Source organism: Plutella xylostella, chromosome 12, assembly GCF_932276165.1.
Source record: "Plutella xylostella chromosome 12, ilPluXylo3.1, whole genome shotgun sequence".
Taxonomy (NCBI): Eukaryota; Metazoa; Arthropoda; class Insecta; order Lepidoptera; family Plutellidae; genus Plutella; species Plutella xylostella.
In genome coordinates, this window is record NC_063992.1 from 4,927,223 (window position 1) to 4,941,143 (window position 13,921).

Consider the following 13,921-nt stretch of genomic DNA (forward strand, 5'->3'; position numbering starts at 1 on the left):
CTGAACCAAACATAAAAAAGGAAGGGCTCCTTCTTAACAAATGATGATGAGCATTTGATGGTGCCAACCATCGCCCTTTACGACCCTAAAAAAAGGAAAATATTATGAAGATTTTGCATATTTTATAACTGCGTACACAACAATCATAATATGTATGGTCTTAGCACTAAAATAAAAATCTGATTGCCGATCTAACTCGTTATATAGTACATTACCCTGTTGTAGTCTAAGGAACATATAGGTGCTCTAAATAAGTTTATTTTCTATAACAAAACATCAAGCCTTCGGCACTTTTAACGCCCGCATATATCTATCTCCTAACGTTAATTTCATTTTATAATAAAAATAATAATAAAACGTGGGCACATCTCACTTACGGCCATCCGACCCCAAACTAGGCAGATTCTGTAATATATTAGTATATCTTCACAGACATGTACATATATAGATCTTTAATAAAACTGTAAAAAAACCTGTTAACTGGCTTTCCACGACCCAACCTAGCTTAATCTGGTAGCCCTTCTTATATCCACCACCTTTATGTTGTTACCAAATATTGCAATTATTTCTCTTAATTCTCCGTCGCTCTCGCTCTTGAGGCTGCGCGATGTGAGTGAGCGATGCGCCCCGTACTACTAGCCCTGACCCGAGATTTCTTACCTCAAGACACCGTCACCCTAAAACTCCCACTACCTCTCCAGGGTCTGACGCGGAGCCAGTCTGGAAGCTGCAGGACCCGGGCTGCGACCAGGGCTACGGCTCCGAGCGCTCGCCTGAAGAAGACTGCGCCCCCGCGCTGCCGCCCGCGCCAGTCTCGCTGGAGGAGTATGAGGCTCAGCTGCGCGCCGTGTACCCGTTTATTGATGACCGTGAGTGTTATGTTTTACGCTTTCCACCAGAGATCCGAAAGAAATCCGTTCCCAATGCTATGCTCATCATCAGGACCCATCACGGCCCCACTGCTGGGCACGAGTCACCTTTCACTGAAGGGTTTTAGGCCTAGTCCACCACGCTGGCCTAGTGCGGGTTGGTGGTGCTATATAGACCAATGCATATGATGGTGGTTGTCAAAGCTAGCTAAGCTAGCATTCATAGCATTCTAGTCTAGGATAGACCATAGCATCCTAGCCTAGGATAGAGGCCGGTGTGGAAGCTGCAGGACCCGGGCTGCGACCAGGGCTTCGGCTCGGAGCGCTCGCCTGAAGAAGACTGCGCCCCCGCGCTGCCGCCCGCGCCCGTCTCGCTGGAGGAGTATGAGGCTCAGCTGCGCGCCGTGTACCCGTTTATTGATGACCGTGAGTGTTTAGTTTATTTTGGAATGGGTTAGGGCTCGATGACACTGGGACAGCTAGTCAGTGAGTTTAAAAGCCAGCCAGCGAGCGATAAGCGAGTGAATTCTCGAGAACTAGCAGCTAGTAAACTATCGCAGTATCATCGATACTTTATGCATAGTTTCACCATACTTTGTTACATTATAATAAGGTAGTTTGTTGACTTTTGACACGACTTTTTTTGTAAAGATTTCAAAATATAAATTTATTTTAGATGACACTTACCAGTTTCGCAGTGGTGTTAATGATTTAACAGACTATGGTAGTAAAACTAGGGCTTACTCTTTTATTAAAATTCGCGCTGGCATTTTATTGGTGCGTTAAATGCATAGAGTTGTTATAAGCGCAGCAGCACTCAAAAAATTCGCAAGCTAGAGAGACCCAGCTGGTGGTTGTGGTTTGCCGGTGTTCTGTGTAGCAATAAGAAATTGGTCAATTGAATTGCGGTGGGGAAACTCTAGGGCTCAACCATCTATGGTAGGGATTCAAAATTGATTCTACCAGTGGAAATTAGTTGTAAAATAAATCAAGTTGTGTCAGTTAGCTGGATCCAATGAGGATGAACGTTCTGAAAAAACTTCTGACTTATACGCTTTACTTCCTTACCTTGTTTTGTTTTGTTTCCAGCAATGTAATAAATAATTACATCAATCTGTTCTCATTACTCTACCCACATTACATGGACTTATCTGCACATTAAATTTATCATTTGATATCCGCGTTGAATAGGTCCAGAGTGACTGGCGCGCTGGCGGGAGGTATCTACAGGCTGTGGCCTAATTTCTCTCAATATCCGCCGCCGGGCTTCCTAACTGAAAACTGAAAAGCGGGGGTTTTATTCAACTGTTCCTTTTCATTTACGTTGTCTAGTTTATTTTTAGAACTAGATATTTAGGGACCGTTAATAGGGGCTTTTTGTGGTAAATTTTAAGTTTAATTCAATATCTTACTCTTGTTTTACTTATGTACTTACGTGTAGATAAACACACGGTTTTAAAACACTATTTTATATTGAACAAGGTCAATACTCCATGATGTAGATATTAATCCATTTACACCTTATTAAATCCTCTTCAGTTTCACACAAAACAATTTAATTACAAAACTAATTTATCATTAAATTAATTTCCTCTGAATTAATGTGTCGCTACGGGGTTGCAGACTACCGCGGCTTTAACAAAGTTTGCCACGGTATTGTACAGTCAAAGATATATGAGGCGTCACGCCCGCTTATCAAATTTAGCTCTACCAACGCAGAAAATAAGAACCCTTGAAGTTCCAAAGGCAATAAGTCCACCGTAGGAACTGCTAAGCTAGTCTTGCTTGACGAAACTCTTAAGTTTCGGAGACTAGTCATGCATTCGCTAATTTTAATATAACGATAAAGAGTTTTATTTAGCGCTTAGAAACTTTGTATTTTGTCAGCAAGAGTATAATAGCCCACATGGTTTTGTATAGTTGTTTATGTTTACATCTTCTAAGAAGGAAACATAGAAACTAATATGTATCTACTTTTAGCTTTCCTCTTATATGGTATTCTGGAAAACTGCACTATATTGTCGCGCGTGGAAAACTTTGAGGATGGTGCGGACAACCTTACAACTGCCAAGAAGTAGAGGATTTATATGCCGTTGTCGGCTCTCAACATGAGCTTTGCTTGAGAATGTCAGTCCTACTTCTGAAGTCCTAGTTGTACAATTTGTACAATTGTACAGTATTACTGAATTCAATATAGTGCATAAGAATGATATGTAAGTACTAAAGAAATACAAGCTTATTAAATTTATATTTCAAAAAGGATTAGGTAGGTACTTTACGTAAATAATTTTCTTCAAACCCATTATGAAAAGTAACAACTGCCATCCTTTCAAAGTAATTAACAGAAGTTTGTGAAATAATACTACTCAAAGCTAAAACAGGAGTTGTATGAATGTAACTTTCGCACGTTTTGGCTTATAACGTGACCTTACCCTTAGTTCATATTGTATAGTATTGTGGGTTGACTGGTAGAAAATGCTTGTAGCATTAAGTCCACCCTTTGTACACTTATTTTTATATTTTTGCAATAAAGGATTAAATAAATAATAAAAATTTAGTAAAACTAAACATTACCTCAGTGCCATGGACATGGACGGACTGACACCTAATGTTACTGGCTGATGATTAAATAATCATTTGAACACGGTAACGAACGCTAGTCCAGCTCTAGTATTTCTCACCTATTTATGTCTATGTTTAAATACATTTTCTTGCTGTCCTGTCGAATTATTATAAATACATATATGTCCGTTACAGTCATGCTTTACAGGTCAGCTAAATGACAATGTATGTATGTCGTTGTCTAGCATCATTTGAGTGCGGAACCCTAAAAATGGTTTTATCTGCCAACATAAAACATCAATTAATTCATACTGAATTGAAACAAAAGCCGATTCATTGCCACTAATGAAATGAATGCATGAATGTATCCCTAATATATCTACATTGGACATTATTTGGCAGACATATTGTTTAATCAATCAATATAACGGCATTGTTCACGTCACATTATTGGTATTACAGATGTACGTACTTGTGATAATTGATTAACATGGGTTCCGCTCATCTGGCATAATCTTTATTGACCAAAACTCATTTCGCATAACTCGTATGGTCTAAACTTTTTTGGCCGAACCATCACTTTGCCAAGACTTATGTGGCATAAGGCTCGTTTCGTCTAAAACTCTTTAGGCACAATCTTTAAACACCTAAGTTTCGTTTGCTCAAATTTATGTTCGTCTATACCTATGTATAATCTTGTTTATCCTAATGTTATCTTAATAAATAATATATTAAGTATGTAGTAAATGTACAAATTGTGGTATTTTTCTCCTACATCCCGAAAATCACGATATGGTATGATCAAAAAATCGAAAGTTAACGACCAATATAATTATTATAAACCCCATGAGATCGAAACCTAAAAATAGGTGCGACGACGAGCAAAGCGAGGAGGAGCGTGTTAGTTGCACATGTTCATCAAAACCAAAGCGGAGCGCAGCGAAGCGGAGCGGAGCGTTTTCCAAACAGCGGAAACAATACAAGGCACCAGTTTGCGCTATGTAGGGAGACGCTCCGTCAAAGTTAAAACCAAACGAATATTATTACTTTGTATAAACCTATGCCATAGCATTATTAGGCTATTCAAGATTTGGCCATACCATTATTAGGCTAAACAATGTTATGCGAAATAACTTTTTACTAAACGAGATTTATGCCATACGATTTTCGGCGTAACGAGACTTTGACCAAACGTTACTATGCAATACGAGATTAGGCAAAAAAATCTTATGCCAAAAAAGGTAGAACCGATTAACATAATATCGTATCAGCGGTTTCCGGAGGGTTACACTAGATTTACTAAAAACTAAAGAATGAGAGCTGTGCTGGCACTGGCTCGCTGTCAAACTTCTGTCAGATACATACAAGTTACGTCATATTTGACAGGTTAGCCACGATGCTTATGGATTGTTAATTGCTAATGTGTCAGTGGTGGTAAGGTAGCTGTCATGCAATCGGTACAATTTTAATACGACGAGATAGGAACGCAGCACTCGCAGAGTTGTTCTGATTTGCTGATGTTAGAGTGACCCTTGACCCATTCCGTTGTCAATTGGTATGTAAAGTACCTACCGATATAATTATATTAATTTGGATGTTCACAAATATATGTTAAATTTTCCCCAAATTATGAACAGAAAGTTTTAAAGCTTTATTAATTCCAAGTACCGACATGTGCTGGTACGGAACCCTTTATATCCGTGTCACATATTCCACCACGTAGAAAACCTATTTCTTGCGTAGAACCGATTAATCAAATCATGTCGAGATCGGTCGTAATCGTCACAATAATATCCCTATTATTGATCGATGTTCAACACTATGTGAGATGAAAAGAAATGCTGAGCTGTATCTTATTAAATAGATAGATACTTACACTCAAATTCATACAACATATTGTAAATTAACCACATGGTTAAAATTTACTTTGAAACACACGAGTTTCGACTCTTTACCTCAGTGAAAAGGTTGAAATTCGTATATCACAACGTCAATTTCAAACCTATTGTAAAGTGTCAAAAAGCTCTATGAATTTGGGGGGTAGAATATTCTTTATTTGAACACCACTGTTTTAAATTTATCAAGCATTACAATTTGCAAGTTGCTATAAGCTTCCTCCAAAAGTAGAGGTTTTTTTACTTAATTAAAATGCCACGCGGCGCCGCCGCCGGCCTCGCTTCTAGGTTTAAGGTGTACCTATAACAGTCAGTTCAGTATAAAATAACGGTCTCAATAAACAAATAAACCTAGCTTACCCCAACATTTAAATTTAAATAAAACGACCTTTATCTATTGTGAATGTAAATGGGAAAACAATTTAACGTTTCTATTGCGGCTACGTACATACAGGATTTTGCTACCGAGGCGATTCTATTCCATTTCCGCCAATTTTGCTTTCGGCCGAAGACCTAGCCGAAACGATAACAAACGCTGCGCTATTCTTGGTCGTGCAAGTCTATTCTGTTACGATTATTAAAAAAAAAATATGACTAATAGGCTCTTTAGATTTCATAACCAAATATTTATTAATAACATTTTTTAATTTATATCCATTATTCGCACTGATACTACGGATTCTCGGATCTAGAGATGTGCATATTGAATGGACAAGTTTCAAAGGGTTTGTATCAAAACGTTTTTTGATAAAAACGTATTATGCCGCCTCTACACATATACCATGCAGCGCTTCCCCATCGATAGATACAGTATAGGATATTCTTTATTATGTTTACAAACAAGAACAGAAGTAACCTATGTTATATACTAATACATATGCAAATGGCGGTCTTATCGCTTAAAGCGTTTTTTCAACAACCTTATCACTGACAACCGTATCATTTGGTTTAACTGTACTCGCTAAGCTATTGTCTCGCCTGCGTGGATCCGCCCCGCTCTAGGGCCGAGGGACCTCTTCGTGCGCATACAAATTGACGTGTAAATATCTTGCTAGCTGATGCTCACACCACACAGGTACGGGAATAACTTGAGACAACATTCACATTACACGAGGCTCGAAACAATTGCGGATGGGACAATTTCCTGTCCAGAATTCGGCGTTTTATACTTTTGATTTTGTCGTGAAATCTCTGAAACGAATGGACGGCCATTGGAGACTACAACCTAGCTGTGGGCACTCATTAAAAGTTACTGTAGAGTATGTGAAACTTCTAATTCATGCGTGGAAAGGACTAATTTGGAACTGCAAATGCAGGATTTTACGTTGCTTTTACCGTATGTGCAGTACTATCATTGAATTTACATATATGTTATACTGAATTACGGTATAGTCTTTTACATAATAATGATCACATAGGTTAGTACAGATTAATTGCCTAAGCAATTCCAGTAGCATACGGTTACAGGTAGGTCTCTGTGGTGAGCAATATGACACTAGTATTATCGGATCAGTGCACTTACGTTACAACTACTGTGCCATACTCTCAAGTACTATGTACGCCTAGTACCTCTATCATGTTACTCAATACCTATCTAGGCACATAAGCCGTAGACGCATACAGTTGTTTTTGAATCATCTCGATAGTGAATCGTAAGTATAAATATTCGCAACTGGTATACTTATTTCTTTATTCATAAACTACCTGAAATGTTCAGAGGAATCAATTATTAAAATATTCTGGGCACGTTTTCAATTAATATAGATTTAATTTTTAATTCATCAATACAACTAGAGTTTTTTACTTTACAGGGTCACCAGAGTTCAGGGTTGGTTTTACCAAACGCTAAACGTGTTTAAAATTGGATTTAAATTAAATTTTAAATACACTTTGTACTACTAACTGATAGACGTTTGATAGGCTACTAAATTATAAGTTTACCGTTTGGTGAAATTCCTCCTAAATATTTTCTAACTTGAGTAAATCTACCTTAACATGGACTTAAATCCGGTCACATGTTGACCTATTTGGTAAATTACCGAAACTTTGCGTCTTTTAGAATAATTTTACTAACCTACATTGTTACCCACACCATGTTATTATTCCTCGTATAAAACGAATCCTCCCCTGTATTATTACGAGCACTTGATGGAAAATGTTTTGCGTTTCATGTCACTAAATTCCTGTTGATGAATAGGGCCATTACGCACCTAAAAATGCCGGTGGGGTACGATACGAGTATTCATGTACAAGGTGCAATTTTATGAGTAATAAACAACCTGACTGAACGCTTTTAAGAACAAAAAAAAATTGGCATTTTCTTTGCTTACTCGAGTCTTCTACTGTATAGTACACCTTACATGCTGTAATTACATAATAATATAATGTTCTTATCTCATCACTTACACTTAGGATTATAATTTTTCATCATTTTACTCTAATTTCGCGGTTACAAGTATAATTGTGAAACCAGTATAAAAGTGTGTTCGTAGCTTGTTTTGCTTTTACTCCGTAACGAATACAACACTACAAAGTCACCACAATAATCATATTAGCTCCATATTACTGTGGCTGCACACACACCCTGTATAAAGGCTGGTGTTCCTAGAGGGTTACTCCAGCATGACTAAAAACGAACGAACGAAAAATGTCATGCAATATGTAGGTTTCTCACAACGACCTTGGTAAGTGCAGAAAATAGACTAACAATATACGAACAAGATTGAGTGTCAGTGCAAAAGAAACGTCCCATCAAATAACATCCCCCTTCTACCATACATAAGTTGCTATTATATGCATGTACTATAACTTGGCTAGGTCCTTGTTTACTTTAAGATCATTGTAATTTAAATGGGAATATTACCAGCCGATAAACAGTGTTTGGCTGATATTGTAAATATTAGTTTTTAAGGATTATTTTTGTTAAATAAATAAATACAAATACCACATTTTGAATTAGTTGACCGAATCTTTCCTTTTTGTAAGCTAAAGTAACCCCCTGAACTCTTGGAGCTTCGCAAATTGAATGCGACAATGCAATGTATGTATCTAAGTGCTATTTGTGTCCTGCCAGAGCTATTGCCCATTTCGGTTAGCTTTCTAATAAATAAACCATATGTTTTGTTGCCTTATTGTTTACGGATCCGCTCGACGAAATAGCGTTTATTTAGTACCTAAACTATGTATTTACTAAATTCTTTAGTGCACATAGTACTTAAGTAGTATTTATGAAAATTCCACTAATACTTAAACAAATTCCTAAATTTTCCATTTTAATTATGCTTCACAATTATTACGTGAAAAAACGAAAATGAAATATTTTAGAGAGCTGCTGAGCTTTATTAATAAACTTTATGAAACTTACACCGAGTTTCCCTGGCTCGCTCGGAGGTGAAAGCTTAAGATCGGTCTAGGTCTACTTTCATAAAAATAAGCTGAAAACGGCTTGACGCTAAGCAATTGAGGTTCTCGCTGAAATTATTTATCATAATGATGGTATATTATAAAGATATATAAGTAAGTCAATTGTGATGTAAGTGGTAAAAGAGTGGTAGATCCGAATATGCGTTGTTCTATAGGGATAACGAATATAGATAATGTCAATCTATCAACACGTGGGGTTTTCATTTATACTATGTATTTGAAAGACTCACAGAAATTGTTAAGAAAAAGGGTGCGTCTTGAAGCGGTGGTAGCTTAGTCGGGTGAACGCCCGCTTCTCACGTAAGAGATGCGGGTTCGAATCCGGCGCTGACATGTACCAATGAGTTCTTTTAACTTAAGTACAATGTATATGACGGTCGAATGGCGTAGTGGTTAGTGGCCCTGACTGCTATGCCGAAGGTCCCGGGTTCGATTACCGGCTGGGGCAGATATTTGTTTAAAGACAGATATTTGTGCTCGGGTCTTGGGTGTTGATATTTATATTTAGTATCTATCTATCTATGTATTTGTGTAGATATATCAGCAGTCCGACACCCATAACACAGGTTCTGCCTAGCTTGGGGTCGGATGGCCGTGTGTGAGATGTCCCCACATATTTATTTATTTATTTATTTATGTATACCATTGCTCTTACGGTGAAGGAAAACATCGCGAGGAAACCTGAATATCTAGATTTAGCACATAAATCTAGGTATGTGAACCCACCAACCCGCATTGGACCAGCGTGGTGGGACATGATCCAAGCTTAGGAAGGCAGTTTAGACCCAGGAGATATGCACAAAGGTTCCATTCGAGAAAGCCAGGTGCAGGTACTTACACCCCCACAGAGAATAGAATAGAATAGAATGGGTGCGTCTTGGAACATTTGAAAAGCATACTTAAACTATTCAGCATAATCATAACACCGCGTCTTTTGGCCGCAAAAAAATACACAACTAAAACATAACTTCCGTTACCAAGGAACCCCACGACTACGTAACTATACTTATAACTATAAGTCTTATAACTAAAAAGCTGCGCCGCTACTAGCAAGAAAATAACTTAAGCTTTTTGCCCCAACACTTTAGTGCCTACGTGAAATCACCACCTCGTAACTAGTGGTTGACATGCTACTGTGCCAATCTTAAGTTCAACACCGTAAGACTTATTTTACTACTAGTTTTAAGCTGAACTTGTCCTTTATAGTACGTGTAGAGGCAAGGTAATGCGAGAGGGGGACTAAGGCATACTTAGTTGCATGTTTTTGCTTCAACACCGTATAAGTACCTCTATAGCCTCTGAAGTACGATAGTCAGATTTGGTTACCTGCCCTGTGTGTCGCGTATTCATTTAACTATTTATATGAGTAAACGCGAATATCTGAACTGTTAATAATTAATAACCGTGATTAGTACAAACATACTAATCACGGTGACGAACTGAATATGGGATATATCATAAACAAATTAGTTACTTAGTATCACGCACACGTGATGACCGATCAGTCTAATAACCTGATCGTCTGAATGTCAAGGATAATCCTGATGTTCTTAGGGGTTTCACCCCAGTGGCCTCCAACCTCCCCTATAGCCACCCCGTGCCTCGCTAGCAGGGTTGTTCCCTGGGACTGATCACATGGGATTGTTTCCCTAGCTTCTTACACTGATCACATGGGATTGATTCCCTAGCTTCTTACACTGATCACATGGGATTGATTCCCTAGCTTCTTACACTGATCACATGGGATTGTTTCCCCTGGCGCACTGAATATCTAATCTATCTATTATCACACGGTACGGGTACGGTATGTACCTCGTACCTCCTTTAAACCTTACATTATTAGCTCCTTAGTTTCCTTACTCATTATAAACACAATTGGTACATCAAGAAATCAAGTGTAGGTATAACTTATCAATCATAAACGAGATATAAAAGGTAAGTAGAAAGGTCACTTAGCTGCGCACTTGCAGTAACTGGCTGTTGTCTGAACCGGGCCATCACGCCCGCCTCGGCTCCCCGAGCCTGGGCGCCTCGGCTCCGCTTCGCGGGGTCCTCTCGCACCCACGACACTGATAACTCCCTCACTCTCCCTCTGCTCACCGCGGCTGCTCACCAAAAGTGAAAAGCGCTCCCGCGCTGCTCGTTTACGTGGATAAATTAGTCTACCCTCAACTCGCCGATATTAATATTAAGGCTCGTCTACACTCAGAATAATTATCTTGATTATTCTGTGAGTCGAAATCGGTACAACTCCCGATAATTCGGGACACTCCCGCCGAGAGAAAAGTTTCTATGAGTGAGACGCTTTTACCTATTCTAATATAGGTCATAAGTATATGTATAGATCAGCCACCGACAAATTAGACCCTTCTCAAAATTTTCGTGTTTTGATTTTACGTCTATATTAATGCCTGTTTCATTAATAAGCAATAAAGCATACATCGGTAGCAATCTCTAGTTTTGGCTCCTTTGCTACAAGTTCCTCAATTGCACTTCTCCTTTCGTACCATAACAACATGCCAGTAATTCAAGCAATTTTCTATTGCAAGTTCTATTTGATACTTCTACTATGTGGCTTCTATTACAAATAATAGTTCATCCTATTTTTCTATTATCTTTTATTCTTACTACACCTCTTCTTTTCTTACTACACCTCTTCTTGCATTTACATTTATTACTGATATCTGTCAAATAATACACACAACTGTACTGCAATTTTCTGCTTTTAGCTATTTTTCCTGTTGACTTCAGTATGTAGACATTTGAACACTCTAAATCTTAATACTCAATCAACGATAATCTTAAATCAAATAAGAATTAGCAAACAAACTATTGTGACAGTTTACTCGGGAGCTGTGGCTGGCCTAGCCGAAACCAAGGGGAAATGCACAAAGGTTCTACTCGAGAGAGCCACGCACAGAAACATCGCCTCCTCTCTGCACAGAATAGAATAGAATACATCTATTTCAACACACAATAATGTATTCGGTGTCGACACGTCCCCCATATAGCTAAATTAACGCTTCAGACTAAACAATATAATCATGTCACATTCTTATCATTTATCTTTATTAATATTGTATTTATTGTTTGCTATTCTAAGGATATAAATATTAGTAGGTATCCCAAATGAATGTTCAATGTACAACAACTATATTAATCTCTTCATCTATAACCATACTCATATTATTCTATATGTATTTATGTTTTGGTGTAAGTGGAGTGTTAGCTACTACAAGCTATTATCTTGAACTACGTTCGAAGACCCTCCCCGGCACAGAAAAACTTTTAATTTGAACATCTAAGCCTTAGCTTTTATTATAACAAGCATTAGAGTAAATTTCTGTGTATTGTAATATTTTACATTCTGTAACCTCCATCATTATTGTTATGCTTTCATATTGCCTTTGTCAGTTAAAATGTTGAACCAACACATACATGGTTCAAGGGCAAATATAGGAAGTTAACAGCAGTTCAAAGTTAAAAATTGTGATTTGTATTCGACTTTCGTCGTTGCCCTATGGCAAGTCTTTTATCCTTACGACTATTCGTATAAAACAGTGCTAGTTATTATAGATTGGTAATGATAATAAATGCTAGCAAAACAACAAAATCCATTTTGTTACTGAAATACCTAGTGAAAGCAGGTATACTTATGTCTGTCCGTCTGCCATAAAACATTAACTTAGTAGTCATCAGACTCTTATAGTATGCCTGAACTTTAGGAGTGCTATTCTGTCTTTTCATCCCTTCATATTAGGATACCATTAAAGAATTTGTCTCTTTATCATTAACAGATTACGATATAAGTTTGGAAACATTCATTGCAACAAGTATTTGTAATAGGACTAAGTTGCTGGGAATATTATGTGATAGTAAACCCACATAAAAGTCAAGAGAAGTCCTGATCATGAATAAGATACTTTAGTATATCTAAACTGAGGCTAACTCTCTCTTGGTCTGACACTGGACTTGGTTATTATACAGAGTTTGATGACACGGTTAGTCATACACCGATACTGATGCTGATACTGGTTCTGATACTGATACTGATATGCAATTATATGTTCTGTCTATAGTTCTGTTCAACGTTCTATGAAAGTTCAGATGTATGGGTAGGTTCATTACTTATAAATTAGCTCAACCTTTCCAATTACAACGGGCACTGACTTTGCCACTGGCTCTGACTGTGACTCTGACTGTGACTGACTCTGACTCTGACTGTGACTCTGACTCTGACTCTGACTCTGACTCTGACTCTGACTCTGACTCTGAACAAGAATAGTAGTACCCATTTACTATAAAACGCACACAGGTTACCATTTGCATATCTGTCTATCTGCATTAGGGCATGCAACACCGCAATACCGGTATCGAACGTTAATACCGGCATGGAAGTAACACCGGAATCGGACCCTTTTAGGCTATAAATAAAGCGATTAAGATATAGTTAGCCTTGTGTTCCTATATACCATGGAAGCCCACTTGTTTCCAACCGTTTAATGCAGTTTTCGGACGTTGGAAATCTACTGCTGTCCATGCGTAAACGAAAAACAATGTTAGAGTAATACTCAATTGTTGTAAGTAAAACTAAATTTTATTGCCTTTTCTTGTTTAATTTTGGTCCTACACGACCTTTAAACACAATATATGCCATTTATTACAATGAAGTCTAATACCGGCACCAATACCGGAATCCCGGTATTGAGTTGTAAATTTAAAAATTTATCCGGTATTGTATGCCCCAATCTGCATACCTTGCACTAAGGTCTTCTTATCTTATCTTATAATTTCAGTTACATCCCCATTGGGCCTCAAATATTCATTTCATTTATTCACACTAAAACACAGCAAACAGCAACAAATGACTATGTACCTACATGTGTTGCACATATTCTATCTATCTTTCTTCAAGCCTAATACATAGTACGTAAGCAACAGTTTGCATATCCATTCTCTAGTTAGGTAAGTACTCAATCTTTAACATGAAAATTGTTAATCTTTAATTTTAATTGAGACTTAGGTACCCTTTTGCTCCAACACTCAAACCACTTAAACTTCTGACTTATACAATGTTCTTCTGATATAACATATGTATGTTAAGGAAACATAAAGAGGATTACCGTCTATCTGTCTATTGTATTCTTCTTTCATTGGTGACGTACGTACGTA

At 37.7% G+C, this 13,921-nt stretch overlaps 1 protein-coding gene across 4 annotated transcripts in view; it reads left to right on the forward strand.

Annotated features, from left to right (window-relative positions):
• Positions 1 to 13,921, forward strand: part of LOC105380288 — a 76,316-nt gene that overhangs the window by 36,189 nt on the left and 26,206 nt on the right. For all 4 annotated transcript variants that reach the window (XM_048624771.1, XM_048624773.1, XM_048624772.1 and 1 more), the window contains exons 3-4: positions 702 to 714; positions 1,141 to 1,295. In XM_048624771.1, the coding sequence (XP_048480728.1) occupies positions 702 to 714; positions 1,141 to 1,295 (168 nt within the window). The remainder of the gene's footprint in view (positions 1 to 701; positions 715 to 1,140; positions 1,296 to 13,921) is intronic.